The 24831-nt window shown below is 42.3% G+C and overlaps 1 protein-coding gene across 1 annotated transcript; it reads left to right on the top strand.

The window, feature by feature from the left end:
* Window positions 1-8151: 8151 nt before the first annotated feature.
* On the top strand, window positions 8152-18577 carry LOC310634025 (melanin-concentrating hormone receptor 1-like; the record flags this gene model as incomplete). Its single annotated transcript, XM_083352071.1, has 2 exons — window positions 8152-8224; window positions 17535-18577. The coding sequence occupies 2 exons, from the start codon at window positions 8152-8154 to the stop codon at window positions 18575-18577; spliced, it is 1116 nt and encodes a 371-aa protein (XP_083208197.1).
* Window positions 18578-24831: the final 6254 nt, after the last annotated feature.

Raw genomic sequence — 24831 nt, 5'->3', positions numbered from 1 at the left:
AGGTTGGACTAGATGACCTCCAAGGTACCTTCCAACTTTATTATTATTATTAAATATGTTTTTTTTAAAGTCAGGTCCAAATCTCAAAGACTGCCTGAATAAGTCCCTGCAGTTTTTTTCTGACAAGATTTTTCAGAAGAGGTTTGCCGTCATGGCCTCTTTCCTAAGGTTGAGAGAAAGTGACTGGCCCAAGATCATCCAGCTGAATTCATACCCCAGTCAGAATTAGAACTCACAGTCTCCTGGTTTCTCACCCTATGCTTAAACTACTGCACTAAACTATCTATTGTGTTAGATTATTACTACTATAACAGATAACTTGGTCTTTGATTAAATTGGTGGGAAATTATGAAAATTGTAGTGCAACATATTTGTCAAGGATCCGTTTGGAAAAGCTGCTGTAGATGATAATGTTATCAACTGATCAGGAGAATATTTGTGGAGAAAGGGTTTGAGAAAAAAGATGAGATCAATCATTTTTAAACAGTAATCTTATTAAAAAGTTACAACAATAAAAAAAATTATTCAAGCTAAAAATTAATAAAGAAAATAGAAAGTACAGAAAAAAAAGAAAAAATAAGAATAGTGAGAAAGAAATCTATAAAAAATTTCCCTGTTCATCACAAGTATATAAATAGTTAAATAACTTATTGCCTTCTCTTAAAATAGAACAAATTATTTTTCTTCCCATATCCCATCTCTTATCCATAAACAAATCTATCTATTTTAGCCTTGATCAAATTGACCAACTTTCTATTCCTTCTTTTTCCTTTTAATTATATTGAACTTTAGTCCCATCAAATAATATCTTAGAATTTGATTTCTTTTCGTTTTTTTCTTTTTCTTGCCACAAAATTCTTCAAAGCTTTAACATGTTTATCTTATAAATCCAGTGTAGAAAAATTATTCAGGTCACTTTCTTGGTTTGTTCTTTGTTTATCTCTTTGAATTATTAAGAAATCCATCTTGTTCCCTATCATTCTTGTAGCCTGTCTGTCAGAATCCAGTTATTTTTCATTTCTATCTATCTTCTCTGATTTAAAACCAATCCTTACTATCTCCTGGATTCTGTCATACTACTAAAGGGGAGGGGGTATACATGGGGTTTTTACTTCTTTCACTTCCTTTATTCACTACAAAGTAACCTTTTGTTGATTCACTTCAGGTCTGCTAACCATAACAATGTGGCCATCTGCCTTTCATCCTATGCCCCTCTGAAACTCTCCTCTTTACTGACAGCAAGGGAAAAAGGGAGGGGGAAAGATGCAACACCTGGGACCTGGGTAAAAAGAGGATTGAATGATGGTGCTGACAGAGCCAGACTGATGTTATCTTTCCTGAAGCTAACACCTAGAAATCTGCCAGTTTGAATTGCCCAGAAAAACTGCGGGGTGGGGGGCTGCTTGGGAACACTTTAAAACATTGAATGGTGGGGCGACCCCTCAGATCCTGTCTAGCATGCCTACAGTCAATTTCTCTTAATAAAAATTCATGTTGGAAGAGACCATTTCCAAGAGTTCTGTTTTCTTAAGATGTAGATTGAAGTGGGTCCTTACACTGTCATTTCAAAATCCACTATCAGATCAGTCTGTCTTATCTGATAAAACACATTCCGCAATTTCTTTTAACATCTGTCTATAGAGGCAGCTACTCTTAAACTTAATTTCTTGTTCATTTCATTTCATTTCATTTCATTTATTCGATTTCTATACCGCCCTTCTCCCTAGGGACTCAGGGCGGTTCACAGGGCATATATAAATAGCTATACAAAAATTAAAAGAGAATTAAACCATGCCCAATTAAAATACAGCAATAATAGAATAATAAAAACCAATTAAAAACCCATATTCCCCATCAGGCCAGACCAGCTAACTCAAACAAGTGGGTCTTCAACCCGCGACGGAAGGATCGGAGGTCCAATGCCATCCGGAGCTCAACCGGCAGTTGGTTCCATAATGCCGGAGCACCCACAGAGAAGGCCCTCCCCCTGGGGGCCACCAGTTGACATTCCCTGACCGGAGGCACCCTGAGGAGGCCCTCTCTGTGGGCACGCACAGGGTGGAGGGGAGTTGACGCCGGCAGCAGGTGGTCCCCGAGGTATCCCGGACCCATGCCATGTAAGGACTTAAAGATCATAACCAAGACCTTGAACCTCACCCGGAAGACAACTGGTAACCAATGCAGCTCGCGGAGCAAAGGTGTAACATGGGAGTACCGGGAAACTCCCAAGACAACTCTCGCGGCCGCATTCTGTACCAGTTGGAGCCTCCGAGTGGTCTTCAAGGGAAGCCCCATGTAGAGAGCATTACAATAGTCTAGGCGAGAGGTCACGAGCGCATGAGTGACCGTACACAGGGCATCCCGGTCCAGATAGGGCCGCAACTGGCGCACCAGGCGAACCTGGGCGAAAGCCCCCCTAGTCACGGCCACTATATGGTCTTCCAGGGTAAGTCGTGAATCTAGGAGGACTTCCAAGTTGCGAGCCCTATCCACGGGGGGGTAAGAGCTCACCCCCCATAGAAAGCAATGGAACATTTTGAATGTCCCGGGATGCCGGAATGTACAGCCACTCAGTCTTGTCAGGGTTGAGTTGAAGTCTGTTCCTCCCCATCCAGACCCGAACCGCCTCCAGGCAACGGGACATCACAGCGAGGGCATCACTGGGGTGGTTTGGGGTCAAAATGAAAAGTTGGGTATCATCGGCATATTGATGATACCCAACTCCAAAACCACGAATGATCTCACCCAGCGGTTTCATGTAGATGTTGAACAGGAGAGGCGAGAGAACCGACCCCTGAGGAACTCCACAAACGAGAGACCTAGGGGCCGATCTCTGCCCCCCTGCCAACACCGACTGTGAGCGTCCCAGGAGATAGGAGGAGAACCACTGAAGAACTGTGCCTCCCACTCCCAATCCCCTGAGACGCCGCAGCAAGATACCATGGTCGATGGTATCGAAAGCCGTCGAGAGGTCTAATAGGACTAGGACAGAGGAATATCCCCTATCCCGAGCCCTCCAGAGATCATTCACCAGAGCGACCAATGGCGTCTCCGTGCTGTACCCGGGCCTGAAACCCGATTGGTGAGGGTCCAAATAATCCGCTTCATCCAGGACCAGAGGGAGCTGATGCGCCACCACACTCTCAACAACCTTCGCAAGAAAGCGAAGGTTGGAGACTGGAGGAAAGTTGTTCAATACAGCTGGGTCCAAGGCAGGCTTCTTGAGGAGAGGTCTCACCACCGCCTCCTTCAAGACGGTGGGGAAATAACCCTCACTCAAAGAAGCAGATATAACCGCCTGGAGCCAGCCTCGTGTCCTCTCCCTAGCTGCATAGACCAGCCAGGAAGGGCACGGATCCAATAAACATGTGGTGGAGCTCAGCCTCCCCATAATCCTGTCCACTTCATCAGGGGTCACAGAATCAAACTCCTCCCAAATAACATTGACAAGACCGCCCGTGTCCTGATCGCCAGACTCTGCCCAGCTGGAGTCCAAACCGGTCCGAATCCGAGCGATTTTATCCGACAGATGTTGACTAAATTCCTCGGCACGACCCTGAAAGGGATCCTCCCTCACCTCCTGATTAAGAAGGGAGCGAGTCACCCTAAACAGGGCGGCCGGGCGATTATCTGCGGACGCGATGAGGGTAGAGAAGTAATTACACCTCGCCACCCTCATCGCTGCGAGATAAGACCTAATATGGGTTCTTAACCGCAACCGGTCGGATTCAGATCGGCTAGACCTCCAGCAGCTCTCTAGGCCCCGTTTCCGGCGCTTCATCTCCCGGAGCTCCGCGGAGAACCATGGAGCTCGTTGGGATCTGCACCGGGTCAGGGGCCGCAAGGGTACAACCTGGTCAAGTGCCTCAGTGGCTGCCCTTTCCCAGGCTTCCACTAAGGCATCCGCCGAGTTGTGAGCAATGGAGGCAGGTGGGGACCCCAGCACCACTTGGAATCTATCAGGATCCATTAAGCGTCTGGGGCGGTACCATCTAATTGGCTCCGTACCCCCACGGCGGGGGGTGGCAAAACGGAAGACCAGCCGCAGGAGGTGATGATCGGTCCATGACAGGGGCATAATAAATGGAGCGCCCCCACCAAGATCATCCAACCACCGTCCAGATAAGAAAATCAGGTCAAGGGTTCAAAAATATCCTTCCGTATATCCGGTATTAAAATATTTTGCTCCATTCTTTATTAGTAACGCAAACTTACTGGTAAGTATTCTTCTCCTTTAATTGTAATCTTCAATTTCTTCAAGTACCCTCTAGTAGTGTACAGTCTTCGAAGTCCCATCTTATTATGTTTTTTTAAAATAAGAATTCAAAACAAAAGCATTTTCCCACTGGAAGGATTCTTATAATTAATTCTAAAATCTTATTTCAAATCTATCTGGACTCTTGGTCCATTTGTAACTTTCCAAATCAAAGTTCTATCACTCTTTTGCTGATTATTATCCCTTCAATTTGTATTTAAAACTTCTTTCACTAATGACTGAAAGAAATTGACCTGAACTTTTCAGGTTTGTTATTCAAAAGGTTCCTAATAGCTGAAAAGGAGGTAACAATTTTAATTTAATTTTAATTTATTAATATTTCTATACCGCCCTTCTCCCCAAGCAATTTCCAAAAGTGAAATTGTGATTTGAGCAAGATGGCTACCGTATTCCTTCATCTTCCAGATTGCCAAACCTTCTGGAGACCGTTGTCTTGCAATCTTCTCATCAGAAGCAACTATCTGGAGCATTTGTGGGTGATCTGAAGTCCTCTTCTTGTTTGGAAAGGAATTGCAATGAGGCAGTCTACTCACCAGCTCTTTATTCTGCTGCAGTTGTCAGTTCCACTGAAAACCGAAGTCTTCACTTCATCATTTCTTACCAAGAAGTCCCAAGAAAACAGGATGAGATTTTACACTTGAACATTTGGAACTTGAGATGCTAGTTATACATTCAAGGAGAAGCATGAAAGAGGCCCTGGAAAATTAGAAGTTGGACGGTTGAAAAATTCTGGAGCAGGAGGAAACATATGTATTTTGTCAGAGTATCAATAATTTTAAATTTACTGGATGGGAAGGTCCAGAAGTAGTTAATTGCCCTTCTGGTTGAAAATGATTTGGACTACTGTCCAACATGTCTGGGGGGCATCAGATGTGTGGATAATGCAATCAACAGCATATTTCAGGAGGATACATTGAAAATGAAGGAAATTACTGATTAAATTGGAGAGTTATAGACTATGCTGTATTTTCTTAATTAGGGGAGAACATATAGCTCTGTTATAAAATTCCAATTTCCTACACACCTAATCAGCATGACTAATGAAGTTGATGGGAACTGAAATCCAATAATACCTTGTTCTATCTTGGCCAAAAGAAACTCTCATTCTAGCAGTAGAAAACAAAGTTGGTGCACCATCCACTATATTTTTCTATTTATATATCTATGCAGCCATGGAAAATGTTTTAGGTGTGTCAACAGAGTATTGAGAAATTCATTCCAAGATCAAATTCACAGCTGCAGAATTTGGAAGAAAGGAACACAAATGGGTCTCCAGAGAGTGTCAAGGAATGAAGGTTGCAGTGAACAGAATTGGCACAAGCATAGCTGGGCTTCAAAGCAGCAATTATGCTAATTTTGTATGCTGCAATTTTTCCTTTCTTCTTTTAAAACGATTATTAAAATATTTTAAAGACTTTAGGCAAAGGTTAGGTAGGCAAGCAGGCAATAAACATAATTAATTAAAGTAGTAAAAATGAATGTTTTTCCCCCACACTTGTGATGGATGGCTTGATTTAAGTCAGTTTATTTATTTATTTTATTTATTTTATTTAGATTTATATACCGCCCTTCTCCAAGGACTCGGGGCGGTGTACAGGGCAATTAAAATGCTATAAACAACACACAGTGTATAAAAATTAAAATAAGATTAAATCAAACTAGCCCTAAACAATAAATGCATTCTAAAATTTAAAATTTTTAAAATTTAAACTCTAAAACCCCAACAGTGGCGTAGCGTGGGGGGTGCAGGGGGGGCCGGCCGCACCAGGCGCAACATCTGGGGAGGGCGCGCTCGCACTGAGCTGCTCAGGGAGCCCCAAGGGCTGCACAGAGTTGGCTTGGCTCCGCTCTTGAGCTGCTCTTTCTTGCAAAGCGAAATGAGTCCGGCAGGTGAGATGGGCGGCCACATAAACTGAATAAAATAAATAGAAGCGGCCAACTCTCCGCCCAGGCTCAGGCCAACCGCAAGCGCCCCCAGGCGCCCCGGCAGGCTTGGCCGAGCGAAGACGGACCCGCCGGCCGGCCGGCCTAGCTTCGTGCGCATGCGTGGCTTTATTTAGCAGGGCTCACGTGCGAGCTTGAATGCAGCGGCTCTTGCAGGTCAGAGCCCCGCCCAGCCGCCCTCGAGAGGGACCTGGAAGCATCCCGCATGCGCGCGACTCTTCTTGGAAAGTCTACGCCGCTGCGGGGCGCGTCTTTTCGGTGGTGCCGTGACGTCACCGCCCACCCGCCCCTCTATTTCCGCTTCCGGTTGCCTTGCCCCGGGTGCTGACAACCCACGCTACGCCACTGAACCCCAATCCCTCAGTCCAGGCTGGCCTGTTCAAACAACCAGGTCTTCAGGTCGCGGCGAAACGAGCGAAGGTCGGGAGCCATCCAGAGCTCAACAGGGAGCTGATTCCAGAGGGCAGGCACGCCCACAGAGAATGCTCTCCCCCTGGGAGCCGCCAGTTGACATTCCCTGACCGGCACCCTGAGGAGGCCCTCTCTGTGGGAGCGCACAGGGCGATGGGAAGTTAACGCCGGCAAGAGGTGCTTCCGTAAATAACCCAGACCCATGCCATTTAGGGCTTTATGGTTTGAAGTGCAGGTGGGCAAAGTGGCTCTTGTCAGCATAAAATTGTATATGTTGACTATTAGATTATGTTTGCATATGGAGGCATAGTTGTAAAACACTGCATGACAGGTAAAAGTGGGGTAACAAAAAGCTAGCAGAAGAAATGCCTACCGCCACTGAGAGAGTGAAGTCATTCAGTCCAAAGTCTGAGATTATTTTGCTGCATCCAAATCTGTGGCAGAGAACGAGGGGAACAAAATATCCTGCAGTGTTTTGTAAGGTAGGCCAGTATTTTAAACCTATTATGCAGGAAGGGAGAAGTGGCTGAGTAAGAAGAATGTCTCTCCTAAGGATTTCAGGACTGAAAAAAGACTTCACTCAAAATATCATAATTCGTTTCTTAGGCTGGATAAATACATCACCACTTCTCATGTCTCAACCCCACTCTTATTCTTTCTTACTCTTCACTGCTTAGTAGAAAAGCCTCAGGTGGTCTGTAACTGCTGGAGAGAAAAGTCTGCTCAAGCCTATTTTCCACCATAGAAGGTGCTGCTTAAGTTCCATCACTGCTTCCCGACTTGTCACTGGATTGCTCCTTGGTCAGTCAGAAATATGCCTCTTGTATAGCAATATACAAATCCATTCAGCCCTATTGCCATTCAGGACACACTCCCCAAGACCACTCCCCATCCCTCCGCCCACCCCCTTCCTTTTCCCAAGCCCCTACGATGTGTCAAATGGTGTCAGCTGTTCTTTGATGTCAGCTTCTGTCACACAGAGGCAGAATCTTTGACTGCACCTTAGAAGAACTTAAGGATCAGGGGCTAATGGTGCCGTCCCTCCCCCCCCCGCCCCGTTCCTTCCTGCTGGATGCAGCCTGTCAATCTTCCACTTCTGCGCAGAGAGCTAAACCCACCCACAGCGTTTTTGCCTGCTGCCACGCTTTATCACAGCCATCTCCAAATTTGATTTACGCAGCCTCCAGCCAGATCAGCAGATGGGAAGACCATTTTGGGCATGTGAGGTGTGACTGTGAACACTTAAAGAAGTGACATGAATCTCTGTGGACTCAGAAGGCAAGTTATTCCTTTCCCACTTTGGCAAAGCATCAGCTGGAACTTCTGTTAAGTTCCTCCACTTCGGAATCCTTGTTCTTGCACTGAGCTTTTCTTGTCTTTGCTTGATCGCACCTGTAGGAGAACAATGCTAGCTGTCAAGTGGAGCACTGTAGCCTAAGAAAAGGCAGGGTGATTTTGGACTCCTCTGTTTGCCTTCTATCACCCATACCATCCGACTGGAAGATACAGCAGGGGAAGAAATGGCTGTAGAGAACGCTACCAGAGTCTCTTTCCTAAGGAATTCCTCCAGCTTCCCTGCCAGGAATGAATCAAGTAAGTTGGGGATGGAGGAGTTTGCATGATAACTTAAGCAGATAACTTTTCAGAGAATGCAAAAACAGGATTAGCTCCTGGCAGATATTGCATTTCCCAGCTACTCTCAGCATCCAACAGCTCAGGGAAGAGTTAGCAAATACTAAACCTGATGATTTCACAATTGCTGCTCTAATTTGGCATTTCATTGCAGTCCTCGCCCTCTTAACAAATGGAAACGGTTCGGTTCCAAAACATGGAAAGAAAGAATAGAACAATATTTTTTAACCTGTAGGGGCTGACTTTTAGGAATATATATTGGGTGCCCGAACCACTTGTATCTAATATCCTCTTCCCCCGCCCCTCCAGCAGTGCAATAGGTTGGGTAAAGGGATTCATTTCAGCACCAACATTCATGGACAGCTCCCTCGGATAGCTGGTTGGTGTTTTCTGCAGGAAGGCGCCCTATTTGCTTTACAAAAAGCTAAAATGATGGAAATCGATGGAGGAGGGGAGTGGGGGGGGGAAGAAAAGCTTGTTTTAAGAGCTCGCAAAGCAATTTCTGAATATTTTAGCAACTATTTTCAGTCTCCTTTTTTATTTGAAACATTAAATCTGTTTACCAGCTTGCTTTTTTTATATGAATTTAATAGTTCAACTCAATAGTAATTTAGAAATAAGTCCTAAGAATTTAAGAGGGCTTATTTGCAGATATATTTGCAAAGAATAATAGCCTGTGTATATTGTCTTAAGAAGGAGGTAATGCCTTGGAAGTAAATTGAAATAAATTATTTGAACTATGTACCATAGACCAGAGGTCCCCAACCTTTTGGGCACCAGGGACCAGTTCCGTGGAGAGAGGTTTTTCCATGGACCGGAGAGTGCATAGTTTTGTGTGCTGCTTGCATCCCACGAATGGGGCTTTGCTTGTTTGTGTGGACCAGTTGCTGACATGCCGTGGCCCGGTACTGGTCCACGGACCAGGGGTTGGGGACCCCTGCCATAGACTATTAATGTACTGTACAGATAGTCATTTCCTAGCATTCTGATCCAGAGATAAACAAATAGCAGCAAAGCATACACTCCCCAAATCTTTTCATGTTATAGAGGAGGTAATATTAAGACCCAAGTTTAAATGTGTCGCTATACTCTAAAATGATGACACATATCAAAACTGAGAGCGTAAAACACTTGTAATACTTTGCCAGGAAGTCAAACTGTCATCCTAGATGGGCTTGTTAGAAAAGACATACCCTTAAAACCAACCAGATTTACATTTTTAGTAGAATTTTTTATGACTAGCTGTAAGTCCTATTTCTATGTTTAGGCTCCTGAAATGCACGAAATAACAAGCTTTTAAAAAGGATGAAATAAGATTTAATTAAAAGTATGGAGCAAAGATACTTGCAGTTAAAAAAATGAAGTGGTACTATGGATATAAAATGCACCTTAAAATGAGGGAGGGAGACAACCCACAATCAATTAGAGATGCATCTTATTTTTGGAAGCTCTTACAGCACATCACTGAATTTTTGATGATGTTGGTATTGTTGATATTTCTTTTATATTGTTGGAAACAAGATTAAAGTAAAAGTGTTCCACATCTAATAGTCTGAGATACCTGCTTCAGTTAGATTTTTTTTTAATGGAAAACAATACATAAAAGGAGCTGAGCATTACAGCTCTTTCCTGGTTATGCTCAGGCACTGTTTCCACGTCCCAGAAGCTCTAGTCCCCACCACCTCCAATTAAAAAGTGCACTCTAATCCACAAAATGTTAGTATAACCCTGAAGTCTTGGTCCAACAATATCCCAAGATAGAGCCTTTATTCAGCCACGAAATGTTTGGATTGATTATGATCACTGGTTCATTTTGTGGATTGATCACCTGATTTAGGAGATTGATCGCTACCTCTGGATTGATCACTACCTCTAATTAATCACTAATTATTTGTATCAGGTAATTAATGTAAAAGAATGGCGAATAACTATCCACAATTCTGCATCAGGGGTGTTAAACTCCGAACGATATGTGATGTGTCACGACATAGTATCATGACATTTTTTGGCATTGCCGGCAATGGGGTGGGCGCGGTTTTGCTATGATGCATCCGGCCTGTGGGCTGGCAGTTTGACACCCCTGATCTACATGCTACATGGGTGAAAGGGATGTGACAAAAAGGACATCTGGCTCTTGAATTATAGCTAATCATAGACCTTTTGAGTAATCATTAAGCCAACTCATCAAAATGTGAACCTCGTGGCACAAAACAGGGCTCCCTTTTGAGGAAGATGGCCAGGTATAAATCCATATATGTATCCATCTTCATAAAATAATAACTCCAAAATAAAAGACAGTCTGGTTTTTTTGCTCATTTGTTTGTTTTAGAATATGCCATAGCAGTCATTATTATAACGAGAAGAAAGGCTAAACATTTTTTAAACACACTTGCTACTTAACTAGTATTAAAAATACATTTTTTAAAAAAATAGAAACCTAGATGATGTATTGAGGGCATATTTTTGATCAATTGGGTTTTTTTCTGAACATTTTAACTGCTAATCAGTTAAAGGATATAGCCCTAACAATTTAAGAAAAGATTGCAAATGAGAAGTGAGAGAAGAGTTTAGATGAGAGAATTGCGTTGGTTTCATATTATTTCCTCTCCCAGTATCCATATGACAGATTATGTATTATTCCTTTTCTCATATAAGTGTTATTTATGGCACTTTCTAAACAGTCACATTGCAGCTCTCAACAATACTTCCAACCAAAAAAGTGGGTCCTTCCATTCTACTGGAATATTACAGGTTAAACAATCTAACTATCTACTGATGCTAAAGAGCTCTAACAATTGTTAGCCTGTCATGACTGTCTCAAGAGAAATAAATGCCCTTATTTTTCCAAGCACTATGCTCAGCTCCTGAAAAGCTCCAATAAATGGCATGATAATGAAGAGAAGGGTGAGGGGTGACATGATAGCAGTGTTCCAATATCTCAGGGGCTGCCACAAAGAAGAGGGAGCCAAGCTATTTTCCAAAGCACCTGAAAGGAGTACAAGAAGCAACGGATGGAAACTAGTCAAGGAGAGAAGCACCCTAGAACTAAGGAGAAACTTCCTGACAGATACAACAATTAACCAGTGGAACAACCTGCCTCCAGAGGTGGTGAATGCTCCAACACTGGAGGTTTTTAAGAAGAGACTGGCCAGCCATTTGTCTGAAATGGTATAGGGTTTCCTGCCTGAGCAGGGGGTTGGACTAGATGACCTCCAAGGTCCCTTCCAACTTCTTCTTCTTCTTCTTCTTCTTCTTCTTCTTCTTCTTCTTCTTCTTCTTCTTCTTCTTCTTCTTCTTCTTCTTCTTATTATTATTATTATTATTATTATTATTATTATTATTATTATTTACAAAACATACACAGTTATTGCTTTTGCACACAATGTTTTAGATGCATCCTTTAAACATTGTAGGTAATGTGTGATTTAAAATAGAATAGAGCTGGAAGGGACCTTGGAGGCTTTCTAGCCCAGCCCTCTGCTCAAACAGGAGAACCGTCCTATACCATCTCAGACAAGTGACTGTCTAGCCTCCTTTTAAAAATCTCCAGTGATGGAGTGCCCACGATTTCTGGAGGCAAGCTGTTCCACTGTTTAATTGTCCTCACTGTCAGGAAGTTTCTCCTTAATTCCAGGTTGCTTCTCTCGTTGATCAGTTTCCAACCATTGTTTCTCTTCCTTCCCTCTGGTGCTTTGGTGAATAATGTGGCCCCCTCTTCTTTGTGGCAGCCCCTCAAATACTGGAATACTGCTATCATGTCTCCCCTATTTCTTCTTTTCTTTAGACTAGCCAAACCCTGCAGCCATTCTTCGTATATTTTTGTATCCAGGCCTTTGATCATCTTAGTTGCCATGGGGTTGGTTTTTTTTTCCTTTTCATATTTGCTTGGGCATATTTGAGGGGCTGGTGATTGTACTGAATATTTTTGGAAGAAGGCAAAGACTGTTTGTGAACAGGGGCATACAATAATGGCGAGTGAAGCCAGAGCTGAACTGTTCTGGTAGGATGCATTTGGGAATCACATCATTTATCAGTTTTCTGTGTTTTCTCTCTTAAGATGTCAGCAAACTATACTACTGATATTTGGAAATGGTAGCAAAGAGGTGCTTCAAGAGCTGCATAAAAGGAGGGGGCATTGATCACATCTTGCCACAGGGCCTAAAATTGCCCATCCCTACCAGAATATATACTGTACCTTAAGTGAAGTCTAAAATGTAATTCCTGATTAGGCAGGTTCTGAGGATGGAGGAGAGATATACCTTAAGACTTTGGTGTCACAGTAATCTTGCTAGCCTATCTGAGCCAATCCTTATCTGGCATGACCAAGATAGCGTCATTGATTCAAGATGCTTGTCATTTAAAATCTTTTCACTTTAGATTTATTTCATTTTCACTACGCATCATTATGGACTTTGGTGAATTTCAGTCTATTTCAGCATTCTCACAAGCTTAATAAGCAGAGACAAGAACTAACTTAGGAAAGCCTGGCTGTGAATCCAATTTAGTTGTGTGTGGTTTTTTTGGAACACCAAGAATTTAGCAGCTCCTCTTTCTTCAAAAGAGGACTAGAATTGAGAAGTATCTGGAGGGAAGAGACGGAGAAAGTTCTTATCTTGCTACTTAAAATAAACTTTCTTCCCATGACATGTATTTCATTTTTATTTTACTTCATAAATAAATTATTTGGAGTTTAGCTATATGCATCCAGTGGCGTAGCGTGGGTTGTCAGCACCCGGGGCAAGGTAAGTAATTTGCACCCCCTAACCGCACCGCACGCCTGGCACCCCCCCCCACAGTGGGCGGCGACCCGGCGGCTCGGATCGGATTCGCACAGCCAGCACTGCAGTGAGAGAGAGTGAGTGAGCCAGGCAGGGGCAGAGAGCTGCGAGTGCAAGCACGCCCCCCCAGATGTTGCGCCTGGTGCGGCCGGCCCCCCCCTGCACCCCCCACGCTACGCCACTGTATGCATCTATTAAACCTCAATGCAATCAGGCATCAGGACAAACATACTTTGCTACATACTTTGTCTACATACTTTGCTCCAAGATATAATATTATGTCTATTTACCTATCAATGGTATCGGGGTGAAAAAAATAGATTTTCTTTTTTGCCCAAATCAAGCCTACTACTTTTTGAATGCCTTCCTTTTGTTAAAAATGGATATCTTGCCAATCTCTGCCATCACCAAAGCTCAGTATTCTGCTTGCATCCCAGATGGCACTATGGAAGGCAAAGACGGGCTGTGATAATTCTGTCCCTTGACTTTAATTGTTGAATGACAGCCACAGATGCATGAATCAGAGGCTCCCTGTCTTTTCTATGAGGCTACATTGGACTCATGTGCATTCCAGGCTTCTTGGCTCATAAAATTAAATGCATGAAAGTTTTCTGAGCATAGAAATGAGCTCCCTGTCTGATTATGACTGGATTCCAGATGTCTCAGATCCTGTGCCTTCAGAAGAGGAACTGGCAGATATCTGCCACTGCTTATGGAACTGCAGAAAAATTATTTCCTTATCAAAATTCTGCTTGTCATACAGTTGTTCAAGTCACAGGAAACTTCCTTGGAAAAAGGAAAGGAAATCAAAGAACACTAATTGTGTTCATTTTTGATTGAGTTCATTTTTTGGGGGGTGGGTGGGAGGGGAGACACTTTCCAAAGGCTGAGAGTGCATCTGTGAACTGAAAAACACTAAGTTGTGGAAATCGGATTTGGGTCCAAGTAGCTTAACATTCTAGATATGAATGGCTACAGTTGAGGAGTGACTTTCCATGGCTGTACTGCTGAACATCAATTTCTGTCTTCTGTTTAATTTTAATTTTAATAGATTTGTCCTCTGCCATTCTCTTTCCATAAAATAGGACAGCTGTTTCAGTGTGTGAATGGAACTGGATTGGACTTTCCATATGTAGGAATATGTGACAGAGTTGATATGTCCTCTAAAATTGTGAATGACAGAAAGTCACTGACTCAAGATTTCTTAATAAGTAACATAAAGAAACTTTCATTTAAGAAAGTGGGATTATTTGCTCCATAGGATTTTCATTCAGTCCTGTACCCTTTCATATGGTACCTGTTATATATTTTTCTCTATATAACAGTAAAAACAAAGGAGATAAAAATGGCAGAAAATGGAATTCAGACTAAAGATTACAGTTAAACAACTGTATTTTGCCATCCTTACCATTGCACTTGATTTAATCAACGATATAGTTGAGTTTCTGAAGTTAATGAGGGCTCCAATTGATAAGAACATTTTGGTGTTCACAGGAGATGAGAGAGACGACAAAAAAGGTATGGTAACAGAAAAAGAAGTAAACGCTTCTTTCCCCCCCCACCCCCCCACCCATAGGCTACAGTATACCTAGACATCAACAACACTGCTAGGAGTCCTGTTCTTCTTTTGACATCCCCCTGCTTTCAGAAATACTGTATATATTCATACACAAAATAATAATGGGATCTGATTTCTTTTTCCACTTAACTTTAATCTGTGAATTTGCTAATGCAGTTTATGGAACAGGGGAAGCATGTTTAAAATAGCTTGAATGCGATCATATAGACTTGATTATTAATTTGTTTATTTATTAAATTTAGACACCACCCATCTCAGTGTCTAAGTGACTGGGTGGTTTACAGATATAGTAGACAGGTACCACAGGAAAGGATGCAGGACAATTTCTTTTCAGTTTTACATGGCAATATAGAGAGTTAATTAGAATTCTCCAGTGACCTTAGGGGCATTTCCTTTGAATTAATAACTAGCTGGTAAAAAAAAATATTCTACTTCAGAAGGCCACTGAAATGCTGTCAATTCAGTCCATGGTAGTAATTTATCTTCCTACAAATTAGCTAGGCTGTGACATCTTTTTTTGTAAAATTGACTAGGGAAGAATATTCTAACAGAAAAAAAATGGATTGTTCTGTTATATTTGGATGGATGATGTGTTGTATCATTATTGCATCCAGGTTGCTTGAAGTATCTATTTAAAAAAATCATCCTGTGTCATCCACTAAGTAAACTCCTCTGATCTGTTTCTTAAAATTAATGATTAAAACATGAGCTGTTTACATTACTGTTTGGCATGAGAAAGACAGATTTCCCAGTGTTTCCTCTTAGTTTTAATAATTCAGAAGAGGAGAAATTCATTAGGCCAGGGGTGTCAAACTCAATTTCATTGAGGGCCGCATCAGCATTGCGGTTGCCCCCAAGGGGCCGGGTGGGTGTGGCCTGGGTGGGCATGGCCTACTGGGTGGGCGTGGCTAGAGTGCGTATGGCCTACTGGGTGGGCGTGGCCAGCTCTACATCGTTCGCATCAAGGATGCCTATGGGGGCCTGGGCAGGAGTGGGACAGATCTGAGGGTCTCTGGCAGAAGGAGGGTCTCTGGGCCAGGGCCAAGGCAGTGGGGGCCGTTCCCTCACTGTTTCCAGGATGGCTTCGCGGGCCACATGAAACCACTTAGTGGGCCGGATCCGGCCCCCGGGCCTTGTGTTTGACATGTCTGCATTAGGCAATGATACCTTTCCATCTCAGGAGGATAGCAAGCTGCTTACAACTGCTGTGTTCACTTAGCACACTGAAATGGAAACTAAGCACACTGTAGCTTAGCATGCACTTTGCAAATCACCCTTATTTGGTTTAGAGTCCAGTTATTATTTAGCACATGAAGTGACAGAGAAATAAACATATACACACAATTCACCTAATTATATAGAAAACGTCTCTAGGGAGATACAGCATGGCCTCATAACTGGATGTCCAACTGAGTTATCCAGGCAATCCCTTTTGGTGCTGCTTCGTGCAGATCTTCTAAGGAACCAGAGAATGCATGTTGTGGGCAATCTAGCACAATATATTTAATAGTTTGCATCAGTACCATAATTGCAACCGGGGGGGGGGAACTTTCCATCCCCATTGGTACAGGGCAGAGTCACTTCTTCCAGTATCACACCTAATTCTGTTCAATTTCATCCAGACAGAATGTGGCAGGTTAAAACCAGGGTGGTTTGGCAGAGGGATGACTAATAGCCAGGCCACTTTGGACCATTCCTCTCTCCAGGTTTTCTTCAGGGTTGTAAGGGTCCAGTGCATCGTGCAAATTCAGACAGTTGGTTTAATTCCATCCGTTTAATTATGGGTATGTGTGAACATTTTCATTGAGCAGATTATTAGTTCATCTACTTCTCAGTTTTAATACTGATCAGCAAGACGTTTCCCCCCCCCCCCCAGGTCTTCAGTCTGGAGTTTTTCATCTTTGCCTAAAGATGTTAAGGACTGAATGCAGGACTGCTACTGTGTTATTTATTTATTTATTTATTTATTTATTTATTTATTTATTTATTTATTTATTTATTTATTTAATACTATTTCTATACCGCCCTTCTCCCGAAGGACTCAGGGCGGTGAACAGGGCAAGAATAAAAATACAGATTACAAAAGTTAAAAACAAGATTAAATAAATGCCCACATACTAAAATACATCTTTAAAACTCAATAAAATAACCATAACAAACCCCCCCCCCCAATCCCTTCATCAGGCCAGGCCAGCTTGTTCAAAAAAGTATGTTATGTTATGTTATGATTTCATCTTTAGTTTTCTATGCCAGGGAAAGCTTCACCTGGCTAATTTATGATTTGTCATTAAGCTCCTGCAGACACAGGAGCCTGACATCCCCTGTTTTCTACGAACGATTTGAACATTACAAAAGAGATCTCTATATTCAAAATGTTACTCAAGAATGGCATATTTTAGGTTCATAAAAACGAATGATCTAGACAAGAAAGTTCTTGGCAGAGAAATCACTTTGACCCTGTGCAGCCTTTGAGATTAGATGCTCTGACATCTGCTGCTTTCAAATATTTCTGTACATTCCCCACTTCCCCCAGCTTGTTAGAAGTTCCCTGATCCTGTGTTCATGCGGTGTAAGCCAGGTGACAAGCATGCTTGGTGGTAGCCCTCACCTTGTGGGACATATTAGCTCCAAATTAGTACCAGGGAATGTTCCTTGTGGAACATGTTGGTCCCTCTTAGTACTGGGGACTCCAATCCTCCTTGCTTTTAGGAAGCACGTCATATTGGTACTATTTCAACAAACCTTTGGTCTGTGGTTTTCCTTGGGTAGCTCTCATAATTAGCTGAATGTAATTTTGAATTGTTTTTCGAATTCTAATTGTTCTTTTTCTTATTCTCTCTCTCTCTCTTTCTCTCTCCCTCCCTCCCTCGTTCTCCCTCTCCCTCTCCTTCTCTTTCTCTCTTTCTTTGATCAGGGTTGGAAAGGACAGCTCCCTACACCAATGTGATCATGCCTAGCTTGTTTGGCATCATTTGTTTTCTTGGCATAGTCGGGAATCTTATTGTGATCTACACCATTATCAAAAAGAAGAAGCTTCAGTGCAAACAGACAGTGCCTGATATCTTCATTTTCAATCTCTCCATTGTTGACTTGCTATTCCTGCTGGGCATGCCTTTTCTTATCCACCAACTCCTTGGCAACGGTTCCTGGCATTTTGGAGCTCCATGGTGCACTATCATCACTGCTCTAGACACCCACAGCCAGATTACGAGCACCAACATCCTGACTGTCATGACCTTAGATCGTTACCTGGCCACTGTCTATCCTCTGAGATCCACTTATGTCCGAACTCCATGTGTAGCAACCTTGGTTATCAGCCTGGTATGGCTACTCTCATTTCTGACTGTCATCCCTGTGTGGATGTATGCAGGACTGATGCCTTTGGATGATGGGACTGTCCAATGTGCTATTCTGCTTCCCAATCCTGAGACTGATGTCTACTGGTTCACCATCTACCAGTTCATGCTAGCTTTTGCAATTCCACTGATCATCATATGCGTGGTGTATTTTAAAATCCTCCAGCATATGGCCACCACTGTTGTGCCCTTACCACAGAGAAGTCTTCGGGCTCGTACCAAGAAGGTCACTCGGATGGCTGTTGCCATCTGCTCAGCCTTCTTTATCTGCTGGGCACCCTTCTATATCCTTCAGCTGGCCCATTTGGGAATAGGCACCCCTTCTATTGCCTTTTTTTATGCCTACAACTTTGCCATCAGCTTAGGCTATGCCAACAGCTGCATCAATCCTTTCCTCTACATTGCCCTAAGTGAGACCTTCAAGCGCCAGTTCATGGTAGCCATCCATCCAGCCAAAGAACACTTCAGGGTAAACAACCATCACAACAGCACTACAGAAGCCAGTGTGTGCCTGAAGCTTGCCCCAGAATCCACTCAACAGACGCAGTTTTTGGAGGAGTTTTCTCCACGTTCATTGCCTGTGACAGCTGCAGTTCACTAGTGGTCTTTGCTAAGAGTTTCATCGTTAGCTATTTGAAGACCGAGATATGTTTTCCTTCACAGTAATCCAGCATGTGGTAAATGTGTGGCATCATCAGAGCAACTGCTATGCACAAGTCAATGAGGTGTTAATGGGAGTCTTAAATGTGCAAATGCTAATAGGTTATTTATTCTGATACATGAAGAAAAGTGATAAAATAATTGCTGGGAGTATTGGAGGCAAGTATCCACTTGAAAACTATTGAAGAGCCAGTGGAAGTTATAATGTAGAAATTATCCTGTCAATAGTATATAATATATTATTCTGTTAGTAATAAACAATATATCATATATATAAATGCGCAACCAAACATCCCTCCCTGCCTTCTGCCATATCTTTCAACATATTTAATAAGGCACCTGATTCCCAACGACTATGGGTGGTAAACAACAATAAAATATCATTTAAAAACAATCAATTAAGAAAAGCACAACCACGGTCATGCACACATCTTCCCAGAGGACAGGCAGAGCCTGCATCATCTTGTGGCATGTCAGACTCCAGAGGAGGATTCTCTTATTTGCCTGGGACCAAGCTTTATTAAACACAGTGTCACGGATGTTATTAATTCCTGGTTTCTCATTGAGTGAAATAATCTCTGCCTCATGCCAAATTGCCTTTGCAAAAAAATAGTATTAAAAAAATCAGATCCATTATAGGCTTAACTAACCAAGCATGACATAAACAAAGTGAGGATCTGGGAATGTTTTTTTTTACAGTAGTCCTCACTTAACAATCGGTTGCTTAACAATCATTCAAAATACAATGGATTTTTAAAAAATTACTTGCAACACACACACACACACACACACACGATTGCATTTGGTGCAACTTTCTTGCATTTACAACTGGTTGCAGCTTCCCGTGGTCAAGTGACCAGTATTTGCAATTGTTTTTGGCCGTTTTCCAGGAGAAAACAACAAAAAGCACCCATTTGATAGCCCGGTTTTACCTGATGACCACACAATTCAATTAATGAGCATATGATCCATTTAATGACTGCTGCCTTGCTTTAGGACCATAAAAATGGTTGTAAAATTGAGTCCAGTCGCATGGCGACCCACGTAATGACCACAATGAATTACAACCAAATTTCTAAGGTTAGTTGTGGTGGTAAGTCAAGGGCTACCAGTATTTATGCCCCTGTAAATAAAAACAGGAAATTTTAGAGCTTTCCTGGCATGGAACCAACAGCTCAAATGTGTTTAATGGAAGAAAATGCATTAGCCTAATATAGTGGACATTGAGTAAGATCACGGCATGAACAAAGGTAGAACGAGAATCCCATAATCGACTCCAAAAATGGTACAATTCTGTCCAAGTGTTATCCATTGGTGTCTCCAGTTAAGAACTTCCTTAAGTGTCTTTCAGATGGATAAATGATGCCTGGACAGTGGAAGCATTTCTTCTTTCTTAGCAACACTGCTCAGTTCAAACAGGCAACAGTACCTCCCTACACTGCTGCCTATCATTTAGACATGAACCATGATAACATAAAGGCCCTGCAACCTGCTGATGTCCTTTGGCAATAGGGGATGGCCTTGAAAGACAGAAGGAAGTGTAGTTGCCAAGGCAATGCTCCTGATAAGTGGGGCTTAAGTCCCTTCCAAAAACTAATTTGAGAAAAACATCTCAGAAAGGCCTTCACCCTAGATCACATGATGATAAAATGAAAAGTCCTGCCCTTGATGACATTGGATTCTTAGTTTGGTCTACCTTGTAGGCCTAAGAAACAGAGCAGCCTTTCCAACTTAAAACTCTTGTCACCTTCATGGCTCTATAGAAGAGCGAGGTCTTCATCCAATGCCCTTTATTAAATGTCAAAGTGCTGCCAGGAGTTAAAAAATTACACCGTCATTGAGCAATGGAGGAGGAGCTGGGCAAGGGGACAGCGGTGGGCGGTGGGGTGGGCGGTGGCTAAGGCTATTAATTATGGTCTTGTGATGGGAAGGATAATGAAACTCAGGGGAAACTTTCTTTTTAAGAGAGGTTACATGACTTCATTAAGTTAAACTGAAGTCAATGAAAGATTTTTACCTTCTTCCAAAAAAGGTGGAAGGAACGGAGGAAATGATTGTGATGCTTCAAACTAACACCTTCAGCTGTGTTTTTATTTAAAGCCCAATGTCCTGAAAGTGGCAAATATGAAGGTTGCTACAGTGCTGAATAAGGTAGATATGTGCTCTGCTCATTCCAGCAGATCAGCAGGCTTCTTATAAGTGATATCACAGCAAGTCTGACTTAAATTTGGCAGAAAGCAATCCTGATTTTTTTGCAGCGAAGATCTGAGAGCCCAGCTTGAGTGGCTTCTTTAGAGGGCTTGCTTCTGCTATGACTGACAGGCACTGTGGTCTTGCCCTGTAGTTCAAATTTAATGATACTTCTGGAGAATTACCTTCTCTCCCCTGCACCAGGTTTCTGATAAAATTGTGTAGAAAGAAGCTGCACCAGAAGACATAGTTGAATGGCTGTTTCCGGGCAATCACAGGTGTGATTGCAAATATGAGACTGGTTAGCAACAACAAATGCTGCAAACTCAGATAGAAAATTGATGTGCTGTTGTGTACATATGTTATCTTTTATGTTAGTAACAAAATGAAGACGGGAATGTAACTGAGGTGATGTTATATTTTGAATGTGCTAAGAATAAAGGTAGCTAGCTGCTTTTCAAAAAACCCAAACTTCCTTTTTGGAGTGTGGTGGGGAAGACACCCAAACACTTTTACTGAAGTTGTATTCTCTATCTATCTACCTACCTATTGGGATTTCATGAAGTTATCAGAATTCAATTTTAACTCAAAAAAACCCCCCACCTTTCTCTAACCTCCCTAATTGGTTTATGTCCTCCATATGCAGCGGGGAATGGTTTGTTTTCTCACAACTTTTCATATGTTGAGATAATTCAGTATTGTTGTGACTCATTTACTTCCTTGATTTATACAGTATCTCTTGGCAACTAATAGCTGTTAAAATCATAATGCAAATGACATAACTATAACACACTACATATAAGTACAGGCAGGGTAAAATTCAATTTATAGTGCCATAAATATAACAACTTCACAGGTTTGGGATCACACCTATGTCTTCAATCTTTCTGAAAATCTGACAGAGTCAGGGGCAATCTAATCTTGAGGGTAATGCCCTTCCCATGTAAATGTGCAATTACATGATAGATTACATTTACATATGGTTCAGCTGGAGATTAGGTTGTCCAGCTATGGTTTGATTGGAACCATTCTTGGACTGGAAGCAGTGGTGGGATTCAGCCGGTTCGCACCACTTCGGCAGAACCAGTAGCTAATTTTTTTGTTGCTCAGGCCCAGAACAGACTTCCGGAAGTGGCATCCACACAGAGAACCAGTTGTTCACGTATTTGAATCCCACCACTGACTGGAAGACCCTTCCAACTGTTCTATTCTGTTATTCTGTTATTTGGAGCAACAGTTTTAATCTTCCCTTTTTCATACAGGAGAGATAAACTTTCATCTGCACATTCCTAAGTTCTATATCCATAACATAACATAATGTTCCCACATAGTACATGGAAAGAATAGTGTTGTCAACAGGACTACTAATACTACCATAGACAATAAAAGAGCTCTGATATGCTCTTTTTTAAATTATGAAATGTAGATGACCCTAGGGGTGAGGTAAAAGTTGGGATTAATTGTTTGTGGTCAAGATAACAGTTTTATTGTAATGTTTTCCAAGAAGCTTGGGAACTACATGCTTAAAATCAAAATCTAAGCTATAAGCTGGCCAGACAGTGTATTGCAACACAGGCAATCTGTACAGAACCAGATGCAATTATTCTATAATGTTACTGTAAAAAAAAGTCAGGGTCTACCATAACAAAAGATCAATTAGTGACATGACAAAGGCTCATCAAGTTATGAACCTGCCGAATCAAATTAAAGGCCAATGCAGTTCACCACAAAGTGGTGAATTAGAAGCACGAGGGAACCCCAAACTTGGACAGCATTACTAGCACACCTGGCTAGCATTTAAGTAGAATTGCCTGGGATTCAGAAAAGATTTTTAACCCTCCAAATCAGTAATCACCTGTAGCCTGGTTTTGTCTAGACCAGGGGTGTCAAATTGACGGCCCATGGACCAGATGCGTCATGCACAGGCCACGCTCCCACCCCGGCTCCACAAAGGCAAAAAATGTTGCAATACATCACAATATGTCATGTGATGTGATCAAGTTTGACACCTGTGCTCTAGTCTAGACCTATGCAAGTTGGTGGTCATCATCACACATCAGCAAATTTTACAGTCCAACTATATTAAGTGGCACTTTCTTTTGATCAGACTTGAATCTTGCCACATTTAGTTACAATGAATCGCTCCAAATTTTAACACTGAGACAAGAGAGCAACCCCCCCAACCCCACACTCGCCCATATTTTCCATGACTTGCATCTATTCCTTTATTATGTCTCCCCTTAAGGATCAGAATGAAAGCACGTCAGCTCCCTAAATGCTTGTAATTCTCATTTTCACCTTTATTTTGTTACGTTTGATCCCAAATTATTCCACTGAAATTTGGTCATTTTGTTCAGATCCTGCAGCACTTTGAAGTTTTAAATGGGGATCTGGGGACCATATGCATCTCCTGAGTCCCAGATGGCCTACCCCTGGTTTGGCACAAGATGCGAATCTAATTAAAGAAGAATGCCATTGTTTTTAAAAAGTGCAGCCTCCATGCACTTAGGTTATACTTCAGCCATTCACAGGAAGAAGCCATGAATCTGTTTTCCTGTCCACTGCTGTACAGTACTCTACCACCTCATGTCTGCTCCTCCCCAGTTTCATCAATGCAGTGCTATAGCAAATATTGATACGTTTAACTGATTTGGCTGTAGACTTCAGACTGATAAAAAGAGATGTGCAATTTTGCACAATAAATATTTTCAGCATAAGGAATTGAGACCCAGTTTGGTCTAGTGCTTAAGGCACTGGCCTAGAAACCAGGAGACTGACATTTAGTCCAGTCTTAGGCATGAAAGCCAACTGGGTGACCTAGGGCCAGTCTTTCTCTCTCAGCCCAACCCACCTCACAGGATTGTTGTTATGGGGAACATAGGAGGAAGAAAGAGTATTGCGTGTGATCACCACCTTGAATTATATACAGCAGTAATAAAGGCAGGACTTTTAAAAAGAGCCTTGGTGGAGCAGTGGGCTAACGCCTCCTTAAGTAACACCAGCTGCCTGCAATTATTGCAGGTTCGCATCCCACCAGGCTCAAGGTTGACTCAGCCTTCCATCCTTCCGAGGTAGGTAAAATGAGGACCCAGATTGTCGGGGGCAATTAAGCTGACTTTGTAATAATGCCGCTTGGGGGGTGTATGAAAGCCCTAATAAGCAGGCATATACATGGAATGAAGGCTACTGCTAAGCTTGTAAGCCGCCCTGAGTCTTCGGAGAAGGGCGGGATATAAATGCAATAAAAATAAAAATAAAAATAAATAAAAATACATACATACTGTAGATACTGTGAGAAGTGAAACTGACCTCACTTGATTAGATGGTCTTTAAACAGGAGTAGGTAAATTCATGGATGATACAGTATATGTAAGACATTTTAATAAGTTCTTCAAGGAGACCATCCTAATAAGACAGCTATCCTTTCTCCATCATCTTGCTGCATTTGGTGACTTTCCCAGAAGAGGGTATTAGCCTAGCCAAAGTTGGGTGAAAGGACTTTGATTTGAAGCAGCTCTGACTTACATCTTAGGAATTCAAAGATGTATTCTAGACTGAAGTTGTACATTTTTTGTGATGCACCCCATGCTACACAATGGAACATGGGACACTTCCAGAGGGGAGTACAGATCCTACCAGGAATGAAAGTTGACCTCCCCTGTCTGGGGATCATCGTATGGTGCTGTGGTCTTGACATCTTCCTGCTGTATTTTTAACAGGTTTGTCAAAAGGAAGGACTCCCATTTGCAAGAGAAGCAACCATCTTTTCCTGAGTTCTATTGCCTCAAGGCTTCCACACAACTATCGGATGAGGCATAGTATGAACTCCACCTTGCATTGCCTAGGCTCTGGGCTGGGGACGTTGGGATTTGGTAAAGGGGCCAAATGTAGCAGCTTAAGCAGTTTGGCAGCTAGCCTCCTCTTCAAACACATAAATATTTGGGTTTTGCTCTTGTTATCGAGAGGGTGTATAATTTTTTTTGGGGGGGGGGGTTGTGCAAGACT

This window comes from Vipera ursinii (assembly GCF_947247035.1).
Source record: "Vipera ursinii genome assembly, chromosome: 2".
Classification (NCBI taxonomy): Eukaryota; Metazoa; Chordata; class Lepidosauria; order Squamata; family Viperidae; genus Vipera; species Vipera ursinii.
The sequence above is the reverse complement of the archived record's forward strand: the minus strand, read 5'-3'. Positions and strand labels throughout refer to the sequence as shown.